We start from the raw sequence: 27,115 nt of genomic DNA, 5'->3' as shown, positions 1-27,115 counted from the left end.
TCTAGAGAAAGTGCCTGGAACAGAGGGCATGCAAAACTTTTCACTCTCTACCCAAAATAGTTTCTTACACATAAATTGTTGATCCATATTTCATTGCCTAGAATTCATGCTTACATCAAATATGTCTATAGATACAGAAGGAGTAGGGAAACAGGGAGGAGTGGAATAACTGATCGCTGGAAGTATAAATGAGATATTAACAGAAGATTCTGATGCTTTGCAAAGTGCTGGCATGAGTGAGTGAGGGACCAGAAAACAGGGAGAAATTAATTCTTTGAGCTGATACACATAGCTCAGCTCTCAGGAAAAAAAATTACATTTTCCTCCCCAGCCACCACAGAATCATACCACAGGAGGCCATTCGGCCCAGCATGCCTGTGCCAACTCTATGAAACAGCAATCCAATTAGTCCCACTTTCCTGCTCTTTCCCCATAGCCCTGCAAATTCTTCCTTTTCAAGTATATATACAATTCTCTTTTGAAAGTTACTACTGAATCTGTTTCCACTACCTTTTCAGGTAGTGCATGCCAGATTGTAACAACTCACTGTGTAAAACAATTTCTCTTCATCTCCCCCTGATTCTTTTGCCAATTATCTTAAATCTGAGTCTTCTGGTTACCAACCCTCCTGCCATTAGAAACAGTTTCTCCTTCTTTACTTTATCAAAACTCTTCATAATTTTGAACACCTCTATTAAATCTCCCCTTAATGTTCTCTGCTCCAAGGAAAACAATCCCAGCTTCTCTGGTCTCTCCACATAATTGAAGTCCCTCATCCCTGATACCATTATAGTAAATCTCCTCTGCACCTGCTCCAAAGCCTTGATATCTTTTCTGAAGTGTGGTGGCCAGAATTGGAATACTCCAGCTGATAATTTCTAAAGGTTTAACATAACTTCCTAGTTTTTGTACTCTATTTATAAAGCCTGTATTTTTTTTTAAAATAGCCTCATCAACTTGTCCTGCCACCTTCAAAGATTTGTGTATGTCACCAGACCTGCTAATGGTCACTCACTACGAGGGAATCACTCACTGTGGTTTGAAATGTACGCTATTCAGATATACAGTATGTCATATATAAACAGAATTACAATACGCGTCACTCTTACTGAGCACAAATATCACTCTTAACATCTCCCTAATGTTGGCAGCTCGGAGACTACAGCTTCTGAAGCTGTTTACATTGAAGCAGTCAGTTCCTTTATGAACCTGCCTAATTTGAAACCTTTATGTCAAACAAGTGTCTACAAAGCTTCCTGATTTAGATTGTAACTCCTATCTGCCACTCTTGCATCTAAAGCGCATTACCTCATACTTAACTTTGAACTGCATCTGCCATGGTTCTGCCTGCTCGCTTAATCAATGTTCTATTGCATTCTTCTGCTCTCTTCCTCTCAATTCCTATCTTAGTATCAACTGCACACTTGGACATACTCCCTTTGTAACATAGTGAGATTTTTATTGATTTGATTTAGGGGGAATGTTTGGTTTAGTTTATTTTACGTTACTGATACAAAGTTAAGCTCAGTTTACAAAGGGCTAATTAAATTCCCAAAGATCCAGTATTAGCTTATGACTTGATAGTAAAAAATCTGTAGACACTGAATATTGGTTGGTTGGGAATATCCATCTGCTATCCCAAGGGGAAATGAGATAGCCATTAAAACCGTTTACTTTTATATACACATTAATTATGAGACAATGGGAAGCCTTTGAGCTCGCATCGTCAGGATAGAATGGGTTTTCATTTAATACACCCAGCGTGGTGGCTTTAGCTAACAGGCTTTGGAGGTACCATGAGCTCCCCACACCAAGGGAGAGGGTTTTTCATGCAACTTTGGCAGCTCAGCAAGCCAATCCTCCACACAGAGAGCTGAGGAAGGGGTCAGAGGTCAGCTTTTATCATTCTATCACTCTCTGAAGAAATCAGTCTAGGTAGTCCAAGTCAGCCAGAGAGGTCTTGCTTTCCCTCCAGGCAGTGAGGGAGGCTACAAGTCCACAAGCTAAGGCATGAATGCATGGAGCCTGAAAAAGAAAATGATAATGGCAGTTACTGTAGGGACTGCTGACTTGTGAAGTGAGGTCAGCCTATAATAGGCCAAGGTTGCATATTTTGCTATTCGTCATGGTAGAAGGAGCAAAAAGAAATAAATAGATCTCATTGGAATATCCTGTGTTCTATTCAATCATACATTCCATGTAAATTAAACTACTACGTTGGTTGGAAGTGGCCTCGTATTGTTACAGAGCTTTTCAGTATTCTCCCAAAAAGATAGAAGTCAGCTGTGGAAGATTATAACTATTGCATTTCCGATTTGCTCACCTATTTCTTTTAATACCCTTGGGAAGAAACAGTCTGGGGCCTGGAGATTTATCCAACTTTAATACCATTAATTTAAACATTTCAATTTTTCTGTTTTATATAATTCGAGTAACTTTCTCTCTTTCACCAAGTCCCTGTACTTCTGGTTTCTGTGTCCTACTTCTCTGCTGTGAAGACCAAAATAAAATATTTAGTACTTTTAGTATCCCGTTTTCTTGATGTACCTTTGCTCATATCCTTGATATCATCTGCAAGGCGTTTTTCATACTTGCTTTTTCGCCCTCATTATAATTTTCTTGGATTTTTTTTGTTGCTTTCTATAATCCTCCCTCTCCTCATTCTTACCCCATATTCTTTGCTCTTACATAAGCAGTTACATAAATTCTTTTCTCTGAGCTGCACATACTGGTTTGGGTCTCTAAAACATACCAAATTTAGATAGCATCTCTTGCTGTTCTTCTCGGCTAGAGAAGAGAATCTTGGGATTCAGTCCCTTTGTCATAAAGTTTTCCCACGGTGGCATATTACTGCTGGCGCTGTCTTGAGGTTCCACCTCTACTTCCAGAGTTACCTGGAAGAGATCTGGATATTTCTCCTGGATGTCACATGCATCAAGATCATACCTACAACACAGAATCACAATTTCATCAGAATCATTTTACAATTAAACCAAACCTTCCATTTAGCTTTGTTCTGATCTCAGTTTTCCTGATACTGGGACATACAATCCCATTGAGCTCATACTGCATATACTCTTACATAGACTGAATTACAGTAAAACAAAACTGCTTACTTCAAGTTTTAAATTATATAAGGCAGAGACAAGTGTCTCTAATCCATAATGTTTGGATATTTGACCACTATCTTAAAGAGTAATGGGTCACTGAGGCCTCTGGATTGAACTCTGAACCAATTTTGAGACGTTTATCATCTGAGCATAAACACCAACAGCAACAGGACAGTTCTCTGAATATCGGCAACAACAAAAAGACAAAAATGTATTCTTTTTGACGTTTTAAAACCAATTATTAATTAAGAACAGATTGCATTAGCCAAAATAATCTAGCTATGCTGAGGGAGAAAAATAAATTATTTAAATTGGACTCTCTCTAAACGATCCAACTAGAGAGGGGGAAAAAACTTCAAATACAAATTAATCACATCTTTGTGATGTAAAAAAGTGAATACAGCAGTTACACACATTAAATGTATGTTTACTTACAAGAGAATACATTTTAAAAGACTTACTTTGCAAATTTGACCAAGGTAGCATTCCTGGGCACAAATCCAGTGTGGAATTGAATCTGGAACATCTTCATTGAAGTCATCTAAAAAAAAATGGTCAGTCAATGTTTTCACATCTCTTGCAATCATTCAAATTCTGACAGGCAGCACTCAGATTTTTTAGTCCATTACCTCAATCATCATGGAAAAGTATACACTATTTAAAAAATCTATTAACATTTATGAAAGTGGCTGGTTATGAAATGCTGCACCTCCAACACATCTTACAGGAAACCAAGACCCTATGAAAAAATATATCCACTAAAGCAATTCCTACATGTCCATCTTCTCTTCCCAGTGCATCCTCTTATCAAGTTAAATCAGTTTGCAGAGATAACAAATATGTTAATTCACCACTACCAGAATAACTGAATCAAGAACAATTGTTTAGTTTTTCTGTACCTTTGCCTGTAGTCTTCCTCCAAGTGTTGATCTGGCATGAAAGATCACAATTAGGATATCTCCTTGGACACTTAAACCCAGTGGAATTACTGCTTTGCCATCTTCCATTTTAAATTCCCTGAAAAAAAATGCCTGATAATCATTCACCCACAATAAAATAAGGTACTATCTAAATTCTAGTAAAAAAAATGCTCTATCACAAATCATTTGAGATCAGCAGTTTTCATGTTAAACAGATCAACAAACCCAATGCCTCAATGGTATTTTGATTTATATCATAGGCTGCATTGTCCAAGCATGAAAAATAACATTAGGGTATGAAGTGTTGGTGGGCTGTTCCACCATAGTGTCATCACAACCAAGCTCAAAACTGTTCTCATCTGGTATTCATACATATGCACTTCCTAGGGGAGATGTTAGATAGTGATCAGGCCTGGCAAACCTGAGCCAATCTTTCCCCTTTTCAGTTCGTGTACACTGAGGCCAACAGTTGCCGCCATACCATTGCCTAGTGGATTTAAGCTGACTCAAAGCGACAACTTACATTTATATATAACTTTTAACATAGTGAAACATCCCAAGGTACTTCACAATCAGGAAGGGTGGGGGTAGCCGGGGGGGGGGGTTAATTGTCACTGAGCAGAATTTGGGAGAAAAAGGGGAGGACAGGTAACTGAAGATGTGGTCAATGAACGAGGTTTGATCAGTATGGAGCAGTGCATTACCAAGCAGTGCACACAGCTGTTGTTCTATCAGTCACATCAGTGTGATTTATCAGCACTTCTTACACTAACCAAGTTATAGAAACATAGAAGATAGGAGCAGGAGTAGGCCATTCGGCCCTTCGAGCCTGCTCCGCCATTCAACGAGATCATGGCTGATCATCCAAACCCTAGCACCCGGTCCCTACACCGACAGCCATCCCACCCAAGCCCTATCCCCGTAACCCCACGTATTTAATCCCCCCTAACACTAAGGGCCAATTTTGATCATGGCCAATCAACCTAAGCCGCACATCTTTGGACTGTGGGAGGAAACCGGAGCACCCGGAGAAAACCCACGCAAACACGGGGAGAATGTGCAAACTCCACACAGACAGTCACCCGAGGCCGGATTTGAACCCGGGTCCATGGCACTGTGAGGCAACAGTGCTAACCACTATGCCGAGTGAGTTTGCCAATTTAGTGCAAAATTATGGATAGTTTTGTCCTGACAAACCCTGTAAAGTGGCTGATTCATCCCTTTTGGCCAGTAGAGAGATGAGACTTTCATCCCATCAGTCCAGCTGGATTGAAATAGAGATCACATGAGTGCAGAGACTGTGCTAATAAAGTGTAGACAACTAGATAACCAGGCAGTATTTACCTCAATTTATCATATTCTTCAGAAGTGGTCATTACTCGATCATCACCCACATATATCTCACAGAACGGGCGGCAAGCATTGCGTTGTTTATTAAATAAAGGAACAGGTGTCATCACAATTGACTTGATCATGATGGGTTTGTTGTGGGGGATTATAGGCTCTTCAGCCATCATGTCACACATGTATTCCACATACCTATAAACACAAGGGAAAAGGTACAAATATCTAGTAGCATAATAGTAAACTATATATGTAAACATATAGAGCACCCCTGTTAATGTATACCACCGCTAGGAACTGAACACAGTGTACTTTGCCAGTACAATTTCAGACTGGTCAATCTGAATGTTCAACCTTCACTGAGCTTGTCCAAGGCCTTGTTTATACTCAGTAGTTACAGTTATTACTGCAACTAAAATCGTGCGTCAGGTATTTCAATAAAACACAAACGTCCAATGGTTTTGCTTCTGGTCAATCAGAGGGGATTCCATTTTCTCACAAGAGGGGTATTAAAACTAAATGCTGCACAATGTTTTACTAAATAATAGTTAAATCTCTTGTGCAATTGCTCCTAGAGAAAAAAATAACAACAGAATTCTCTAATTTCCTGCATCTATGCTTCATTCTTTCCTGCTCTCTCATTCTGTGCCTGTGTTTGCCAGCAACTCTCAATGGTTCTGATGTTTTTTTCATTGTGCCAGCTGTCTATGAATATTTTTCTCACTGCTTTTATGTCTTTACTGTGTTATGTCTGCTCTCCCATTTATTTTCCAATCCATCTTTATGGCTCTCATACATGTTACTTCGCCTATGCACTGATTTTTTAACCTTTCATACCCAGAAAAAGCAACACGATCTACCAGAGTGGAGACAGGCGGTGGGATCAGGGAGGGAGAAGCTCTACAAGTGGTGGTGAGTACATGTAAGTGAAACAACAAGTGGGATATTGGGAAGTCAGGCTGGGAGGGAGTAGGGAATAGAGGGTCCCAGGGTTGGCATGTGGGGGAATCAGTGAGTGCAGAGGATCTGAGCCTGAGGATGGAGATAGGTTAAAGTCTGGCAGATCTCATGAGGGAAGACATGTGGGAGACCTGGGGTCTGGGAGCACTCAGTGAGGCTTGAGCTTTGGCTGCACTGCAGGGGAAGGACTATTTGTACCACCTGATAACTGGGGTGGACAAGTCAGGGTTCAGTCTCTCAGTAATCTCCTGAAGGGAGGGGCTCTGGGATTTGCCGTACTGTTACCTTACTGAGTTGTTTTATGAGCAGTGTATTCATCCTGTAATCTCATCAAGACAGGCTGCTGAGAATTATCAGAAAGGAAACTGCTTTTTGGAATTATAGACATAAATGTTACAGGACTGCTTGCTGTGATTCAGTTCAGTTTCTCTTGCTGTGGTGCAGCAGATGAATTAAGCTCCAGCGGTTGACACTACATTTACATAATTCATACAAAAGACTAGATTTGGTTTTCACTGAACAAACTTCCTTATTTCTTTGAGAAGTACTTCCTCTTAGGTTCTATAAAAAGAATTCAAAGATCTTGTCTGACTTAGTTGTTTGAATATCACCTTTGTGAGCTGCTTCTAGACGTCTACTACTGTATTGGACTGTTTAATACTTCACCTACACTCCTCGCTTCTATAAATAATTCTATTTGTTTACTAGTTTAACCTGTATGCACACGATAATAAGTTTTAATATTTTCTGATAAGGGTTTGAAATGGTCACTTTAATAAAAATCCTATGATAAGTTATATTCTGGGCTTGCAAGGATACATGGATGGTTTCAACCAATCGAAAATTTATGCTAAACTGGGCGGTCATAATTTAGTAATGAGTAAACATTTTGTACTGACTTTTTGTGAGCTTGTAGCACAAAACAAACCAGTGGGAAGTTCCTTCTATTCTGAGCTATTTGCTCCAAGCTTTGCATTATCCCCCAGTCGAGCGAACAGCCATCTGTCCTATAGCCAGTGACACACCGTGCCTCCCTCCCTGTGATAACGCAGCATCAATCCACCCTTTGATGGGCCAGCTGAGACTAAACAACACATCTTGAAGAGTTAGAATGACAGATATGAATTAATATCCCACCACACTGTGGGGAGTCTCATTCATCTTTGACTAGATATAAAAGCACAGCTAAAATCAAAGATTATATCAGATTCTGTGAGATCCTACAAAAGAAGTGATAATTCTTCTTTTATCTTTTGCCTATTTTCTATACATTCTGGTATTTGTTTTTGTGTTAATTAAGTAAGAGATGTAAGTAATGGGAAATGGAACACTTTCCATTTCAGACACACAATGGCCCAATCAGGCATTCCCAGGTTAGGTGTTGGACAACCAAATGCAGAATAAAGTTCCCTCTACTCTCCCCAAACTCTCAATTGGACATTCGCCATACAGCCAGAGGAGACTTTCATCCTCTCAGTCTAGGCTGAGTTTAATTCCAGATCCCTGAGGTGAAAGGTCAGTGTCTAACCCACTGTGCCAGTTTCCCCCTCAGTATCTTTTTATTTTTAATTTATGTTTTGCCTGCTTTTGATTGGCATGCTACCTACTTCCTGAATTGTGATTTGTTGCAGTTTCAGCTGATAGTGAAAGAAACCTCACACTATCAGTTTGTATTAGCAGAACTTACAACAAGCAAGCTTGGAATTTCTTCTCCTTTCTCTTCACATTTTGGAAGATATCTTCTCCCCATGAAAAGACAGAGGGCAAGTAACCCGTTCCCCAATTACTAAGAGCGGCACACAAGCAGTGTTAATTGTCTTATGTTCTAGTTAGTGTATCAACAAGCTACACAACCGAATGATATTGCTCTATTCAACAATGTTTGGTGTGCGTAACACGGTCCCTCCCATCAGCTTTATCTTATAAAATCAAATGGATCGTACCTTTTGTGAGAAGGCCAGATACCAGGTGGTGACCTCTTCATACTGAACATGTACACTGCAGCTTCGGCAGTGGTGAAGAGACGGCAAAAGCACAGGAAAGAACAGACCACCACTGCTGATGCAGCTCGACCATCCTGTTGTAAAAGATTCAAATAGAAGTCCATAGGTATGAAAAAAAACACATCTGCATACCACCCAACTCTAGGTAAATAATATAAACAGTTGAGCAATTTTATTGGCCTGGGTAGGCAGACGCACCAGTTCAGGCACACAGTTATTGGCACAATAGAACAATCGCTGCTACCAGTGTTTGTGAATGCCTTCCCAATCCTACTTCAAGGGCAAGTGAAGGAGATGCAACAGAAGGTGGGCTAGTGCATCTACTACGGCAAAGCATTCCATCTTGCAGTCCAGTTAAGAACCAGTGCCAATCACCTGGCATTCAAACCCAGGACCTCGAATGAGAGTCAAACACATCAATGCTGGAGGTGACAATATTTTTATTTATAGGTAACAGCACCTTTATATTTTTAATTAAATGTTTCATGAGCCAAAAATTCATGTAAAGGATGTCATGCTGGGGATGGGAACACTTTTCCCACCAGTGTTACCCAATGTCAGCATTAACTGCAGAGTAAAACTACATTTACCCAATTCCAACAACATGCCTTAATGCCCAACTCATAAGAGCACCCACAATAACATCCCAGAACAATTCTTACTAGCTTGGAGTGAGATTGCAAATTAATTTCAAATTAGGAGCAATGTTGTGTCCCACTAGGAACTGCGTCGAGATTGGCCAAATTTCAATTGGCCAGGGATAGTATCAAATCCAGGTCTCAGAAACCCCAGTGTCTAACCCATTACACAACCAATTCCCCAACAGTACCATAAACTGGGGTTTGCTTCTACATATGCAAACAACACCCAGCTCCACCATCCTGCCTCCTCCATTAAATTTGCTCCAGCTCAATACAGTACCTGCATGCCTCTGGCTTGGACCTCATCAAATTCCACAATTGCCAGCCAAGGATGAGTCAGAAAGTGCAGAACTTTGCCATACTGATCAACCAGCTTCCTCCCCCACATCCTCGCTGTTACTAAGGCCATTTCCTTCCACCTCCACAACACTACCCACATCTGCCATTATCTCCATCCATCAGCAAAACCATGCCTTCATGACCTAAAGGCTCAACTTCTCTAACAGTCTCTTTAGTCAGCCTCACTGCTTCAATTCTCCACAAGCTTCAATACATTCAAAACACTACAGTCTGCATCCTCACAAAGTCCTGCACTCTCATCACCTCTATCCTCTCTAAGCTTCAGACACTCAGCGATTAGACTTCAAAATTCTCATTCTCACTTTCAAATCTCTCCACAGCCTTGTCTTGCCCTACCTTCGTGATTTTCTCCTGCCTTACTAATTCGATACGCACCCTTAATCCTCTAACACTAGGCCTCTCCTGCTCCTCCACTCCATCGTTGGTGCTCACTTATTCAGCCACAGTGCTCCTGTCTGCTGAATCTTCCCGTCCCAATTCCCTCTGGTTTCCCACCTCCCTTCCTGCTTTTAAAAACTGCTTCAAGCCTTCTCTTTAACCATGCCTTTGCTTCTCCCGTTCACCCTTTTTCCACCTGATCAGAATCTAGTTATGTCCTCTTTAATGTATATATTGTGACAGGAGATGTCTTCCTGCATACGAAGAGCAATGCAGAAATTAAAGTTGTCATAAATTGTTATTAGTTTCCTCTGAGAAGTTACAGTGCTTATTTTGGATTGTTCTTATTTTCCAAAAGTAATATGGAAAGGAATTAAATAATCAAACTAAAATACATTTGCTATGACCATTCCACCTGATTATTCTTGAATCCCTGACTATATCACACATATATAGGAATTGTTAACAAAAATGAAAGTAACATATCAAACAATGGTGAAGAAAATTTTGTATTGACAATGTTTTAATGTGATGTCAGTAGTGTGACTCTGTCTTTAAAGATAAGCAATCACTTAAAGTCAGTCCTTTATGTCTTCATCAACAGGCTCATTAAGTTGCATTCACTGTACTAAAAACAGCACTGCATTTATTAAACATCTTCACACAGTATAATCTGTAAAAGATACTTGCGGTTATGGATGAGGAATGTATCCATCCAGAAAGAAAGTGTCATGTCTAATTGTTTCTCAAACAATTTTAGGGTTTTTGCCTCCACTACTGTCTCAATGGCCAATCAAAGAGCAAATCACTCTGTGCGAAAAACTACTTCTTGATCTGAGCCTTAAATTTACCTTTTACCATTTTGAGCCCAAGTCCACTTGTCCTACTCTCAGTTTAATTTAAAGTAATGAGAATTATTTTCTATTCCTTTAACTCTCTTAAATACCTCTATAAGATCACCTCTCAGATGCCCCCTTTCCAACAATCAATTTGCCTTTTGGTGCATCATAACAATACATTTCGGTACTACTTACAAGGCAATGGACAACACAAATATTCTTCTGATCTTGCTTCAACCATAAGTGCATATTCCTGCAAATATTGTACAAGTTCTGCAGACTTGGGGCTCGTCTTGTTGGCCAACCACATTCAGAAACCTAGGGTTATCAAAAGAGGAGCAAATGGCTTTACAAAATATTCCTGTACTTTATTGAAACCAGTATTATATCTCTCAGTGATATATATCTAATACAATCCTGAACATTGCTGCATCAGTTTAATTTTGCTGAGAAGTTCAAGCATCACATTTACTGATATAAAGGAAGTATATTTAAGTTTGTGCCATTGGATTCTTCTTTTTGGTGGTGGTGGGGGTGGGGTGCGGTTATGTGTTAGCCATGGCTCAGTAGTAGCACTCTCACCTCTAGAGTCTGAAGGTTGTGGGTTCAAGTCCCACTCCAGAGCCTTGAGCACAAGTTGCAGTCTGACACTCCAATACGGATGAGACGTTAAACCCAGGCCCTCTCAGATGGACGTATAAGATCCCATGGCACTATTTTGAAGAGCAGGGAAGTTTGCCTGGTATCGTGGCCAATATTTATTCTTCAACCAACATCAGTAAAAAACAGATGATCTGGTCATTGTTTTATTGCTGTTACAGGGACCTTGCTGTGCACATATTGCTGCTACATTGCTAACATTACAACAGTGACTACACTTTAAAAGTACTTAATTGGGCAGAAAGCACTTTGTGATGTCCTGAGGTCGTGAAAGGTGCTGTAATATTTGGAATCACCTATTTAGACACAATACTGCAGTATAAGAACTCTGAACTTTGGCCAGGATATGCAAAAATGGTCATGTCTGAGGACAAGTTCACCCTGCGGTAAAATTAGCCTCTATATTTAAGTAAATATTCCAGTCTTAGACTAAAACAAGTAGCAATTTTGTCAAAGCTTGCCATTAACAAAAATTTGCAGTTCTAATTGCTAAATTGGACAGATTAAAGTAAAATAAAGACTAGAAAATGAGTTTTTCCACTTCTAATTATATGCTTCCGTTCATTCCAAAGACATAAACAACTGCTAATTTGACAAAATTCAGCAAGTTTAAAATTAAATGAATTCAGGATTTAATGTGACCAAGCGTCCCAAAATGTTTTTCAGCCAATGAAGTACTTTTGGAGTGTATTTACTGTTGTAATGTGGGAAATGCAACAGCCAAATTGCACACAGCAAGCTCCCACAAACAGCTGTTTTTTTGTTATGTTGATGAGAGATAAATATTGGCCAGGACACCAGGGATAACTCCCTGCTCTTCTTCAAAATAGTGCCATGGGATCTTTTACATCCACCCGAGAGAACAGACAGGGTCTCGGTTTAACGTCTCATCCAAAAGACAGCACCTCTGACAGTGCAGCATTCCCTCAGTACTGCATTGAAGTGTCAGCCTAGACTTTTGTGCTCCAGTCTCTGGAGTGGGACTTGAACCCACAATCTTCTGACTCAGAGGCTAGAGTGCTACCCACTGAGTCACGGCTGACATAGAACAAGGCAGCCCAGGTTGATTCCGCAATCTGTGCTGAGTTAGTCAATGTCAACCATATGATGAGCAGTGAGAGCACAATAAGTGATCCCTGGACTGATGAGGGAACAAAATTAGTTAGCAACCTTGCTCCCAATCGCTAACCAGTGACACCTGTTGAAATGTGTGGATGTTAAGTGAGCACAGGATCGGACTTAGCTACAGTACAATGTTCCTAACAGATTGACTTGCTTCATACATGAAGAACTCCCACTTTTAGGCGAGGAATTGGAAGGCTCAATTTACTTTTCTGTCCATCTTCAGGAGAGGAAAAAGAGAAAGTTGGGGGATAAAGGTGGCACCATTTAACTACTGAGGAATAAAGATTCCTCAATGCATTTCCCCAAAGTTAGTGGCCCTACAAATACTTTTTAAATTCTAACAGTTTCCTTTAAGGGTACGGTAGCATAGTGGTTATATAACTGGACTAGTAATCCATAAGGCCTGGACTAATGATCTGGAGAGGTGTTCAAATCCCACCACGGCAGCTGGGGAATTTAAATACAGTCAATTAAATAAATCTGGGATTAAAAAGTTAGTATCAGGAATGGTGACCATGAAACTACCGGATTGTCATAAAACTCATCTGGCTCACTAATGTCCTTAAGAGAAGGAAACCTGCCTTCCTCATCTGGTCTGACCTACCTGTGAATCCAGACCCACAGTAATGTGGTTGACTCATAACAGCCCTCTGAAATGGCCCAGCAAGCCACTCAGTTAAGGGCAATTAGGGATGGACAATAAAAATACTGGCCTTGCCAATGATGCCCACATCTAGTGAATGAATTTTAAAAAACAGCCTGAAACTTGAAAACATTTTATTACAGAAGATATGCTGTTCCTTATGCAGCAACCGAGTTACCCACTGACCATCACTGTAGTCAGTTGAAAAGGCTGTTATAGGCATAACAAAATACTAACAACTATTGAGATAGTTAATCTTTATTTCTCAATTTCAATAATAAAGCAAAAGATACTTCTCACAATAATCTGTTCAGCTAATAGCCTCATAGGTCAGCACACTAGTTACACAGATCAAAAGAAAGCAACATTAAATCAATCAATCAATAAAACTGAAGGCATGAATACCAATTTTTTTCCCCAGACATGTAGCTGTCAGAGTTTTAGAAGTGTGTACAGTTGAGGGATTTGTCTTGAAGAGGATGTAAAGTTACATTTGCGATAAAAATCAAAAATACATTTGAATTTTCTTTATTCATTCATGGAATGTGGGCGTCGCTGGCAAGGCCAGCATTTATTGCCCATCACTACTTGCCCTTGAGAAGGTGGTGGTGAGCCACTTTCTTGAACTGCTGCAGTCCGTGTGGTGAAGGTACTCTCACAGTGCTGTTAGGAAGGGAGTTCCAGGATTTTGAAACAGCAGCTATGAAGGAATGGTGATATATTTCCAAGTCAGGATGGTGTGTGACTTGGTGGGGAATTTGGAGGTGGTGGGGTTCCCATGTGCCTGCTGCCCTTGTCCTTCTAGGTGGAAGAGGTCGCGGGCTTGGGAGGTTCTGTCAAAGAAGCCTTAGCGAGTTGCTGCAGTGCATCTTGTAGATGGTACACACTACAGCCACGGTGCGCCAGTGGTGGGGGGAGTGAGTGTTTAAGGTGGTGGATGGGGTGCCAATCAAGCGGGCTGCTTTGTCCTGGATGGTGTTGAGTTTCTTGAGTGTTGTTGGAGTTGCACTCATCCAGGCACGTGGAGAGTATTCCATCACACTCCTTACTTGTGCCTTGCAGATGGTGGAAAGATTTTGAGGAGTCTGGAGGTGAGTCACTCACCGCAGAATACCCAGCCTCTGACCTGCTCTTGAAGTCACAATACTTATATGGCTGGCCCAGTTAAGTTTCTGATGTCATGCAATTGTATGTCATGGGGAGGTGGTTACACTTTTGTGTTGGAGATGGTCATTGTGTAATCTCTCATTCAAATCTAAAGCAATTTTAACGTTACTTCATGTTTAAAAATTCTTAGGGGGAGAAATTCATTATAGCCCTGTTTGGGGTGCTAACTTTTAAAAGTTGAAAAAATTAGCACCAGGCTAATGTTTTTCAACTTTTAAAAAATTTGGTTTTGCGCCCCAGAAAGGAAGTGGAATACTCAATCAAGTGCTCCACTTCCTTCCTGAAGTGCAACAGGTAGGGTGGTAGGTGGGCCGTGCAGCGCTACCATGTTGGAAAGCTTCTTCCCTCCCTTAAAGAGAAGGGCCATCGCTGCAGGCTCTGCAAGGAAAAACTTACCTGGCCCCTGTAGTGTTTGTAACCGTCTACCTTTAAGAGACTATTGTATGTAACCGTTCACCTTTAAGAGAACTATTTTAGGTGTGGCACTACTTGTTTGGCTTCTGTATACGGTAATACCGACGGTGACCACACCGGTATATAAGTGCTGTGGCATGATTTATAGGGCAGATTCGCCCTGACCTTCGAATAGTAAAGTCCTGTTGTATGTTACTCCTGAAGTCTGTGTCGTAATTAACTGCACAACCCACAGACTTTACAGTGGCGATGAGTCCGATCGTACCCTGCGGCAACAATAATTTCAAAGCAAAGAAAGAGCGTCGAAAAGAGGCAACCGCCCTCGTCATTTGGCTGGGAGAAAACTCAAGGCTGCAGCAATAGAAAGGAGGAAGACTTTAGCGACAAAAAAACTTCCATCAGCAACAGGCACTGACTGTCCCTTCTGCCACGGTGACTGCGAGTAAGGGAAAGTGAAAAGAATAGCCGGAGGATAAGGGCTGGGCACTCGACCACGGTCGAGGGGGAAAAGGAGCCGGACAAAAAGTCGGGTCCAACGGCGTCGTGAGAGACCGCGACCGGCGGGAAAAGCCGGGCGGTGACCGAAGCCACAAAGCGCTGCGACCGGGAGCGTAGGCGCGGGAAGAGAGAAACTCAGCCGCAGCCGGGGAGAGAAGCACCGGACTGCGAGAGGGCTGGGAGGCGCGATTGGGGTCCGAGCGAGCGGGAGAGGCAGAGCCGACCAAGAGAGACTGCGCGAGAGCCAGTCCAGCGGCTGAACTGTCCTCCGTCAACGGGGTGTAACCAGCGCCAGTAGAGCCGAGCGAGCGGGAGAGAGGCAGAGCCGAGCAAGGGGAACTGTGCGAGAGCCAGGCCAGCGGCTGAACCTGTTCGCCGTCAACGGGGTACCCAGAGCCGGTCGCCCTGCCATAAAATAAAAAAAAAGGGAAAGCCTTGAAGCCGACGCGCAGGCTGTGAACCTGAAAGCCAGCGGCCGTCGCCCGTGGGGAAAGTGTACCCCTCCCGCCAGGGAAGAAACGCGGGAAGCCGCCATTAGGCGGGGAAGAAGACAGAAGCGGGAAACCGCCATTGAAGTGGGCGGGGAGAGAAGATAAGAGCGGGAAACCGCCATTTTCGCGGGAAAACCGCCATCTTAGAAAAAAAAAAGAAATAGTAATTTAAAGAAATACTTGTGTTGTTCCCAAAGAGAGGAAGATGCCTAAGCGTGGTAACATCAACGATTTTAATTCCGAGGTAGAAGACTGGGCTACGTACGTGGAACGCATTGAGATCTATTGTGAGGCCAATAAAATAGAAGAAGATGACAAAGCTATAACCCTTGCTGAACTCGATGGGCGCAAAGACATACGGGCTCTTGAAGCATCTACTAGCATCAGCTAAACCGGCGGATCAGACTTTCGATGATATTGTGGCTGTCCTGAAGGACCACTTGAACCCTACACCGTTGATGTTGGCGGAACGATTCAAATTCTATGCGAGAACGCAACGGAAAGACGAAAGCAACGCAGAATACTTGGTCGAACTGCGTAGACTAGCGAAATACTGCCAGTTTGGAGGGAATCTGACAGAGGCATTGCGAGACAAGTTCGTGTGCGGGTTGGCAAAGGAAGGAACGCAAAAGCGACTACTCGAAGAGAACGACCTTACACTTGACAGGGCTGTCCTTATTGCAGCATCGCACGAAGCCGCAGCGAAGGGAACTGCGGAAATGCAGCTAAAGACAGCAGCACTAAGTGTGGATCAAATTACCTCGACAACAACAAAATGCTATCGTTGTGGGAAGACAACACACGACCAGAACCAATGCTGGTTTAAGAACCAGGAATGTAGGAAATGTGGCAAACTGGGTGTGGTAAACCACTGTTTGTATTCCTGTTTGTCCTGTTTGTATTCCACTGTGTACATGCCTGGACATGCCTCGGCTGACTCCTCCCACAGGTCCTAGTATAAAGGTGACTGCTCCCCAGCCCTTAGTATCATGGACCGGTCGACCACGCGAGGCAGACCTCCATTCTGTTGTTAATAAAAGCCTTTGGTTACTCTTCTAACTCTCAGTCTTTTATGAGTAATTGATAGCGCATCACTGGGTCACATTGCTAAGGTATGCCGGTCAGGGAAGAAGACCAACAACCAAAGGACCAACAACCAAAGGAAGCCATCACAGGAAAAGTACAACAAGGTACACAAGGTGGCTGAGAAGAGTTCAGACGAACAGAATTCAGACTCAGACCCAAACGGCCAGGAGCTGGGTAGTCTGAGAATTCACAATGTGAGTAAGGAAGCTGACCTACAAACTATCTGGGTCATGCTAAAAATAGCTGGAATCCAAGTGAAAATGGAGTTGGACACTGGATCAGCTCTATCAGTCATAACTCGAAGGGATTACCACCGGCTATTCTCACATATACCCTTAAGAGATACCAAGTTTGTATTGCAGACATACACGGGGCATAAAGTATACCCCATGGGAAAGATAAGAGTCAAAGTGAGAGATAGGGGTAAAGAACACCCAAGAATGAACTTATACGTACTACATGAGGGAGGACCACCACTTCTAGGACGGGAGTGGATCAAGAAAATAGACATGGAATGGCACTACCTACAAGCCATAACGAGTGAGGACTCGGTGCAGACAATCAGCTCAGATTCTGAAACGGATGACGATAAGACCAACCCAAATATGAAAGACAAGGCTGAAATGGACTTGCCGACGAAGGTTGGAAAAACGAAGGCATGCATAAAGGCTTATGCTCCAGAGAAGAACAAAGTTTCAGAACAGAACTCCACCGAACAACAACAACCTAGTTCGACAGAAAATTCTGAGCCTGTTCAAGTTACGGACATATCCATAACGGAAGAACACCGAGCTCGGACTCAAACTTATTTCAAATTACGACAACAATTAGAACAATTGAGTTACCGTCTCGTACAAGAGATGAAAACAATGAAAAAGTTCTATGACACCGAATGGGAGAATCTGGAAAGACAACAGAAGCAGCTAGCTCAAGCAGAGAGCGACCATAGAGCCATCGTGACCAATTACCGATCACATCTCCCTTATGCTGTTCAGGAGTTAGAATATTTGCAGGAAGAAGCAAATGAAGAGGAATCTTCAGGAAGCCAGGATTTTATTCCAGTTCTTCTCTACGACTCCTTACAAGCAGAGTGTGAGAAGTTGAAAGAACAGTATGAACAGGCCCAGGCTACAATTCTGGAAGGGGTTAACTCGGCAACCTCTGAAAAGCTAGTTTCAGTGGAAGCATATGAGCAACTGAAGGTTGAACATGAGCAAGAAGTCCAAAGGCTGCAGGAAATTCTTGATGAGCTCAAGGCCAAGACAGACTCATCGGTAGAAGTTCCATCCATAGATGAGAAATTAGAGGTGAAAGACATGGCAGAACCTGAAAGACAAGATGTACAAGAACTCATAAAAATATTAAAGGAAACCCAAGACAAATATGGGGCGGCAATGACCGAGATTCAACAACTTGAAGAACAGATTCAACTGGGAATCCGTTCAGTGGAAGAAAAGGGAACTGTAAGAAACACAGAGACTGTAAGAATGGCCTCTGAACATGAGCTAGAGAGCATCAAGGCGCAACCTCTCCGAGCGCTGGAAGCCAAAGTACAAGAGGAAAAGAAGGTGAAAGCATTGGAGGAAAAGGTGGATGAAATGGAGAAGACTCTGACCCACAGTGTTCCCGTGGAAGAGTTAACAGTCAGCCAACTCCTTCATATGCTGAAGGACAAGACTCTACAATGGGAACAATCTGAACACGAGCTTCAATCTTCAAAGGGAAGGAGTTCGGAGCTCTCAAAAGTTATGGAAATAGCTGAGGTTGCAACACAGATTTTACAGGGATGCCAAAAGTACGCTGAATCACGTCAATGTGAACAGCAGAATGTTGAAACAGCTGCTCCAGTAGCAGGATTGAATAGCCTGATCAATCAATCCCCGAGGGAAGGGGAAGTGTTGAAATCACAAACGAGGTCATTAGTGAAGGATTGGCAGGAAACCCAGGAAGAGCGGGATGAATATGAACGCATGAAGAAGTCTCTTCAGGAAAGATGTCTAGGGAGGGAACAACAGTCGGCTAACGTCCAGTTGGGTATGGAAGAAGTAGCAGGCCCTCTCGCTAGACTAGCTCAGGACGACACCGAATATTACCATGACCTGTTGAGTGACACTGAATATTACGAGGATCTGGTCTGCCCAGCTTGTGATGAAAACTCCCAAAGTGCAGAAATCAGGATGAAGCACTTAAAGTCTAAGGAACATAGAGAGATGGTGGCGCTACAGCTGGCAGCTGATAAGGGAGCCCCGAGAGTCTCCAAGAAGCAGAAAAGAAAAAGAAGAAGCAGAAGATGATAACCATCAAAATCATTATCACTCCTTCTAGATCATGCACGTGGGCCCTACAAAGGGAGATAAATCAGTTGGAAAGTAAGGAAAATTACCAAGGCAATACAGCTGTTTGTAAAAGTCAGCATTGCTGGTTCAGCAGGACGGGAGTTCAAGCTGTTACGTCAAGGGGAAGACTAGTGGAGGAGTCACGCTAGCAATGTGAACCGGCTACACCACAGCGATGTTGTTTGGACCGAGTCAAGACTAGAGACTGAATCTATACACTGTTCCCACAGAGACTGAACCTGTGAACTGTTTCCCACAGAGACTATATCTGTAAATTGTTTACCTGAAGTTGAATATATGTATGTTAATGAGAAATAGTATGTTGTAAGCTAAAAAGGGAGGATTGTAGTGTATGTAACCGTCTACCTTTAAGAGACTATTGTATGTAACCGTTCACCTTTAAGAGAACTATTTTAGGTGTGGCACTACTTGTTTGGCTTCTGTATACGGTAATACCGACGGTGACCACACCGGTATATAAGTGCTGTGGCATGATTTATAGGGCAGATTCGCCCTGACCTTCGAATAGTAAAGTCCTGTTGTATGTTACTCCTGAAGTCTGTGTCGTAATTAACTGCACAACCCACAGACTTTACAGCCCCCAACGGCACCCGCGATCCAGCCCGATCAGCCTGATGCACTGCAGAAGAGTGGCGGGCTGATCGATCGCTGGCGAAGAAAAATGAAAAAAAAACACAAAGACCATTTGAGATTTTTTTCCACTTACCTTGGCCACCTCGCCTTTAATCATAGCCCTCGAAGTGTCCGGCCTCCCGATGAACGCTTCCTGCAGCTGTCGGTGTATTCGCCCGGTGATGCTGCAGGGGGCGGAACCAAAGTTTGGGTCCGGGGTGATGCGCATGGCGATGATGTCACGATCTCCGGGCGAAGGAGATCGGGGCGTAATGCCATACCACCATCGCAAACCTCCTGCCGAATATAGCGGAAGTCGATCTTCTCGCCGCGCCTGGTTGGTAAGTGATTAACGCCCCGTTATCGCCCCCCAGAGGCGATAATGGGAGGTGCTATGGTGCCCAATTTCTAGCCCCTTGAATCCAATAAACAAGTGTGTTTTGTTTTGATTTCCTAAACATTTTTCCTCAAGATTTGATACGCAGCATAATTTAAGGACATAACCAGTACATCCATGATGTATTTTTTTTTTTTTTTAAAAAGAGGCACAATTTTAAACGATGGACACATGAAAACAGGTTGGGTAACCAGTGTTTTCTCTCTCTTCTCTCCCCGTTTCCCACATTCAAAGGTGTCTGATAGGATGTTGTCCACAAGAATTCAGTGGCTAGGTTTTTTTTTTAATAGAAAAAGTTCAACTGAACAGCTAATTGGCAGTCATATTATTGCACATGCAGCTGCATTGACTTAAGCAACAAAACACAAAAGACAGAAGCAACCATTAGAACACAAGATAACAATCAATTCTACTCAAAGTCTACATATGTATGTAGTTTCATTTAAAAATAAATTTGAATTAAATTTAAGAATACGAAGCTTGAGCAGTGCATTGAAGATTTCTCATTACAATTCACCTTTGGCAGCTTTGCATTTGTCATACATACCCGGTTATGGAATTTGGAGGACCTGTAGGTTCGTTGCGAGAGATTGTAAACTGCGTAATGACCTGGATGACGGGAATCTAGAAACAACCTAACATCTTCAATGTTATTTTTGATAGCAGATTCAACTCCTTCGGCTGGAAATGACATAACTGGGGGAAAATATAAAATATATTACAAATCCCTGGCCTAGAACTGCATGTTCATAAATTACAATTAATTCAAATGACATCGGAACTCCTTAATTAAATTACTGTCTTGTACTCCCCAGTGTCTATTATTCTCTGTGGAAAACATTTGGGAGAATTGTAATTAGAATAACTACTCTGTAATTATTGCTCAATGTTTCATGAGCTGACTCAGAACCTGCCTATTGTGGATCACCCTTTAATTGTGCTGTTTGCCAATTATTTGACTTATAATTGTATATTTTTCAAAACACATTTCCCACTGATTTCTTTTGCGAATGCTAGGTGGTTCAGGAGGTAACATTTCATGAATCACAAAAATTAAAATAGATTGTTCAAGACTTCAAATTAAAGCATACAAAAGCCTCAATCTAGAATTGTGTCGCTGAAGATGTTAGTACAGCACATTGAGAAATCAGAGAGTGTTTTGTTTCTAATATAATTCTCCAGTATGTTGTGAAATTCTGGTGGGCACAGGGGCTTTGTTACGATAAAAGTTTTCCATAAAAAAAAACTCTAAATAGGATCAACAATTCAATAGTACATTTAATGGTATTACACAATCACTGCTTCCTGTATATATAATTTTGAAAAGTTTAACAAATGTGAAGTGGGATGATACACAGTTGTGCCATAGAATCTAGGCCATGAACAAGTAATTCTCAGTTAATAGTTGGCTTTCTGGTACAAAAAAAATCTACTGTTGAAAGCAGTTTATTAAACAGGCTAATTCTTATGCAAGTAGCTTTATCCCTGAAACACGAGGGATTTCTGACTTACCAGCTATTCTTGAGGTAACATATGAAATGTCCAAATCTCCTTTAGCATAGCTGGTCAAAAAAGCATAGAAACAGCACGTAAGAACACATTGTAAAGTAGGGAAGAGTGAGAGATACAGCTTAACCCGTGAGCAGGGAACACAACATAATCCACAAAGAAGTAATCATACATTGGTTCTCAGAGTCATACATGTGGGACAGTCAGGATCTCAATTATCCATTTCTTTCACACAAGCATGAGTTTAGAAGCAGAAAGGGCATCCAATTAATCAGGAGCTACTTTTAATTCAATAGCAAAATACTGCGGGTGCTGGAAATCTGAAATAACAACAGAAAATGCTGGAAATACTCAGCAGGCCAGGCAGCATCCGTGGAGAGAGAAACAGAGTTAATGTTTCAGGTCTAGGACCCTTCATCAGAACTGGAAAAAGCTGGAGATGTAACAGATATTAAGCAGATGCAGAGACAGGGGGGGGGGGGTTTAAGAGGGGAGGTAGGAATTTAAAGAACATACTGTACTTTTGTAAGAGGCAGGAAAGATAAAATGTTGCAAATGGGAATGGCAAAAATCATACAGCATGAAAAATGGGGGCAGGGATTATTATCTGAAATTGTTGAACTCGATGTTGAGTCCGGAAGGCTGTAAAGCACCTATTCAAAGGATGGGGTGCTGTTCCTCGAGCTTACGTTGAGCTTCATTGGAACAATGTAATAGGCCGAGGACAGAGAGATCAGAGTGGGAGTGAAGCAGTGAATTAAAGCGACAGGCGACCGGAAGCTCAGGGTCATGCTTACGGACTGAATGGAGGTGTTCCGCAAAGCAGTCGCCCAATCTGCGTTTGGTCTCCCCAGTGTAGAGGAGACCGCATCGTGAGCAGCGAATACAGTATATTAAATTACAAGAAGTACAAGTAAATCGCTGTTTCACCTGGAAGGGGTGTTTGGGGCCCTGGACAGTGGGAAGGGAGGAGGTAAAAGGGCATGTGTTGCATCTCCTGCGCTTGCACGGGAAGGTGCCGGGCAAAGGAGAAGGGCTGTTAGGGGTGATTGAGGAGTGGACCAGGGTGTCGCGGAGGGAGCGGTCCCTTCGGAATGCTGAAAGGGGAGGTGAGGGGAAGATGTGTTTGGTGGTGGGATCACGTTGGAGGTGGCGGAAATGGCAGAGGATGATACGTTGAATACTTTTAATTGTTAGGAAATAGACACCCAGAGGGCAGTTACAGCTCATCGTTCCGGAGGTAGATGTTATTTCACAAAACCGTACAGCACAGAAGGCGGCCACTCAGCCCATCGGGCCTGTGCCGGCTCCTTAAAATAGCTATCCAATTAGTCCCACTCCCCTGCTCTTTCCCTATATCCCTGCAATTTTTCCTTTTCAAGTATTTATCCAATTCCCTTGTGAAAGTTACTACTGAATCTGCTTCCACCACCTTTTTAGGCAAATCATGTAGAACAAAAATTCTGTCGGGTCCAGAGACCAAAATAGAAACATTGAATGAAATTGACAAAGATAATTTAAACACAGATTAATGAGGAAAAAAAAGACTAAGAGGAATATTTTTGTTATAAAGTACTTCCTCACATACAAACTAGAATAGGTGCACCAGCCAACTCTGTAGTCCTCACGGGATAAGCTTCTCCAAGCTGGTCCAAATGGCCAATTTCAGTCCAAATAAATGGGGCGTAAGCAATGTTCCCATTAATTTTGTTTGGGCCGCGTGGCCCCTTTAACGGGCTGCGTGGCCCATTCAAAAATCCGCGCATGCGCGGTTTTTGCATTTAAAAGCCGGTGAGCCAACTGCACGAGAGCTCCAGAGTGTCGCATGGCTGCGCAGCTTAAAAGAAACATTGGACATAGGTTAGTCACCTCTGGGTGCAAGCAAATGCCCAAAACAACAGATCTTCATGAAAGAAGAAAAACATTAAAATGAAAAAAATCTCATTCCCAATAGGAAACATCTTCAGTATTTTATTTTGCATTCTATATGAGGGAAAGTACTTGATATTGCAAATCTCGCTTTTTAATCGGAATACAGGAATGTACAGGACCAAAGAGACCATTGTGGCTCATCCCAACATTTGAAGAGTTTCGTATACTATTCACTCATACCCCTTCATTACTTTCTCTACCAAACATTTAAGTTCCGCCATATGCCATTACTATCCAACCCCACTGCCAGTGCCAGCCCAGGAAATCTCCTTTATTTTCACCACCCCAGTCCAAAGTATTTAAATCTATACTGACTGTTCATCTTCCCTTGTCGGTGCTTTGCTTCTTCATGCAACAACAGCCCTCTGTTGACAACAAAGCTAAAAACTGCTCTGCATTCCTGCTGTTGATGTGTGGCAAGTTTATTAACATTGTAGTTTCAGAATCCCAGCCGAAATGGCTATTTAAGTTCTGCTTTTCCTTATGAGAATCCTTGCTTCACACAACAACAGAGTCCTGCAGCACAGAAGGAGGCCATTCAACTCATTATGTCTGTGCCTGCTCTTTGAAAGAGCTGTCCAATTTAGTCTCACTTCCCTGCTCTTTCTCCATAGCCCTGCAAATGTTTCCTTTTCAAGAATATAACAACTTGTATTTATATAGTGCCTTTAACGTAGTAAAACGTCCCAAGGCGCTACACAGGAGTAGTATAAGACAAAACATTTGACACTGAGCCACATAAGGAGAAATTAGGGAAGGTGACCAACAGCTTGGTCAAAGAGGTAGGTTTTAAGGAGCATCATAAAGGAGGAAAGAGAGGTAGCGAGGCGGAGAGGTTCAGGCAGGGAATTCCAGAGCTTAGGGCCTAGGCAACAGAAGGCCAGGCCACCAATGGTTGAGCGATTATAATCAGCGATACTTAAGAGGGCAGAATTAGAGGAGTGCAGATATCTGGGAGGGGGGGGGGAGGGGGTTGTGGGGCTGAAGGAGATTACAGAGATAGGGAGGGGCGAGGCCATGGAGGGATTTGAAAACAAGGATGAGAATTAATTCCCTTTTGAAAGTTACTATTGAATCTGCTTCCACCGCCGTTTCAGGTAATGCGTTCCAAATCATCATAACTCGTTGCATAAAAAAAAATCTCGTCAATCTCGTCTCGCCCCTGGTTCTTTTGCCAATTAGCATAAATTGGTGTCCTCTGATTATCAACCCTCCTGCCAGCGGAAACAGTTTCTCCCGATCAAAATCGTTCAGAAGTTTGAACAACTATTATATCTCCCTTTAATCTTATCTGCTCTAAGAACAATCCCAGCCTCTCCAGTCTTTCCACATAACTGAAGTCCCTCATCCCTGCTACGATTCTAGTAAATCTCCTCCGCACTCTCCAAGGCCCTGACACTCTTTCTAAAGTGTGATGCTGAGAATTGGACATATTGGCCCAGAATTTGTGATCAGGAATTCTGCCTTTGAAACTGACCGCAACTTCGGGATTTGGCGTATGCGGAAATCTTGAAGTTGCGATCCGTCATTGACAGCTCCGAAACAGGCTGTGCTGTGCCCCCTCCCCCAACAGAGCCGTCAATCTGTGTAATAAGCCAAATCAGGGAAACTGACAAAAACTTTGGCTCTTCCGCAGTAACAACACTGTTAAATTCCCCACTAAAAGTTAGACCCAAAGGGTTTAGGTGTAACTCGGGTTTTAGCAGCATTATTACTGCTAAACAAATGTTAAGGGCATGAAAAATTAATTTTAATATTGTGCAGTGTGAAATTTGTCCATTTTAATAAAAATTAAAATTTTTAAAGAAACTTTTTTAAAAAGTTAATTTTTTTTTAAAGTTTGTCCATCTTTATTTCAGGTTTGCTTTTTCCCATGGGAGAGCCCCAATCTTTCTATTGCTCTCTAAAATGTTTTAAAAATTAGAATTTTAGGAGCTTACTCACTTCCTTGTTTGTGAAGAGATCGCAAAGTCTCTGTTTGACGAATGGACTCAGTCAAGAATATTTTTGTGGACTTTATGGGCTGAGGGTGTTTTCCATGTAGTGGGATTGGGATCGCCCTGTGCAAATGCGTGGGGAACTGGGTTGTTAAAACTCCAGAGAACGCATGGCAGTTGGCTGTGACAAAAGAACCGTCAGTCATCCAGAATGTATGGGTTCGCCCGACAGTCCTGGAAAAAGGAAGGGGGCCATTGAACTTGAACTTATTAACAGGCCACTCTAATATGCAAAGCACTTCTCACTTCCATCTCAGAAGAGAAGCAGAACAATGAACCCACTGGCCTCAGCCAGCCGAAGAGGAGCCAGTTTTTTTCCCAACACAAAGACCGAAAGATATGTCCCAGGCTTAGGGCCATTAATCCAATACCCATGGGTCTGAGGACGACCCATCACTGATTAAGCACCGGAGTGCTTAGAAACAAAAGGATTTTAAAGATTGGCGGGAAAGATAGGGGTAGCCAGACTCCTATAACAGATAGTGTCTTTTCCACCATTCTCTCTTTCTCTCGCACTTCCTCGCTCCACCAAGATCGACTTAACAAGAAGTACTAGAGGAAGAAGCCGCTGAGCAAAGCGATCGAGCCAAACTGGTAACCAGATATCCCAGGCAAGCTGGGTGAGGTGTAAGGGGCTCAGGGTTTTTCTCAGAAGTGAAGTTTTTGGGCTAGTCCGAGGGTGGGAGCTTCGTTTGGTTCAGCCAGGTGAAGGGGTTTATGCGACTGGGTAATTCATTGGTAGGGGTGGAGTTAAGAGTCCACCATAGCAACAAGGGAATTACTGCTGGTTATAGTCCCCAGTTTTGTACTGTATGTATATTGTTTGTAACCTGGATTTTATTTTCCACAGAGACAGTGATTTTGTTTAGTCGTGCATGTTTTAGCCAGTGTATGTTAGACCAAATAAATTTAAGTTTGATTTTTCACCGAAGCATTCCTGTCCGTGACTTATTTCATTTACACTCTGAATAATAATTCCCGGGTATAGAACTTTCGTAAGGCGGGGGCGATTCGAACCGTTCGTCTAGCAATTGGGCTAGGATCAAAAACCGCTTACATTCGCTGTCCGTGAGAATTCTGCGCTTTGATTGGCTGCTTGGACAGCCTGTTGACGTCACAGCAGTTTGCACAAGGGGATCCCCACTAAACTCCACTGAATTGAACTGAAGATTGAAAACTAGAAGGTTTTGACACAGGAATCGCAATGTCCTTGTGCGAGGCGTACTTCGGGGCCAGTAGCGAACACCTTTGCTTCATCGCTGACCGCAAATTCCAGGCCATTATTCCAGCTGGGGCCTAACCAGTGTTTTATAAAGGTTTAGCATAACTTCCTTTCTTTTGTACTCTATGCCTCTATTTATAAAGCCCAGGATCCTGTATGCTTTTAACAGCCTTATCTATTTGTCCTGCCAAAGATTTGTGTATGTGAACCCACCAGGTCTCTGTTCCAGCACCTCCTTTCAAATTATACCATTTAGTTTGGAGGTTAAATGGAGGTGCCCATTTTACCAGTCTGTCTATGTGCTCCTAAAGTCTGCCACTATTCTCCTCACTGTTAATTACATTTCCAAGCTGTGCGTCACCTGCAAACTTTGAAATTTTGCCTCCGATACCCAAAGTTCCAGGTCACCAATATATTTCAAAAATAGCTGTGGCCCTAATACCGACCCCT

The 27,115-nt window shown here is 42.4% G+C and overlaps 1 protein-coding gene across 1 annotated transcript in view; it reads right to left on the bottom strand.

Moving 5' to 3' along the window:
- The window catches only part of gak (cyclin G associated kinase), a 128,152-nt gene that overhangs the window by 35,065 nt on the left and 65,972 nt on the right, over window positions 1-27,115 (bottom strand). Inside the window, exons 12-19 of the mRNA XM_085983219.1 lie at window positions 21,518-21,567; window positions 20,553-20,701; window positions 10,751-10,873; window positions 8,278-8,411; window positions 5,375-5,569; window positions 4,010-4,127; window positions 3,572-3,651; window positions 2,753-2,946 (exon numbers count right to left, since the gene is read on the bottom strand). Of these exons, the coding sequence (XP_085839345.1) occupies window positions 2,753-2,946; window positions 3,572-3,651; window positions 4,010-4,127; window positions 5,375-5,569; window positions 8,278-8,411; window positions 10,751-10,873; window positions 20,553-20,701; window positions 21,518-21,567 (1,043 nt within the window). The remainder of the gene's footprint in view (window positions 1-2,752; window positions 2,947-3,571; window positions 3,652-4,009; window positions 4,128-5,374; window positions 5,570-8,277; window positions 8,412-10,750; window positions 10,874-20,552; window positions 20,702-21,517; window positions 21,568-27,115) is intronic.

Source organism: Somniosus microcephalus, chromosome 1 (genome assembly GCF_052327205.1).
Source record: "Somniosus microcephalus isolate GS21.2 chromosome 1, FLI_Smic_1.0, whole genome shotgun sequence".
NCBI lineage: Eukaryota > Metazoa > Chordata > Chondrichthyes > Squaliformes > Somniosidae > Somniosus > Somniosus microcephalus.
The sequence above is the reverse complement of the archived record's forward strand: the minus strand, read 5'-3'. Positions and strand labels throughout refer to the sequence as shown.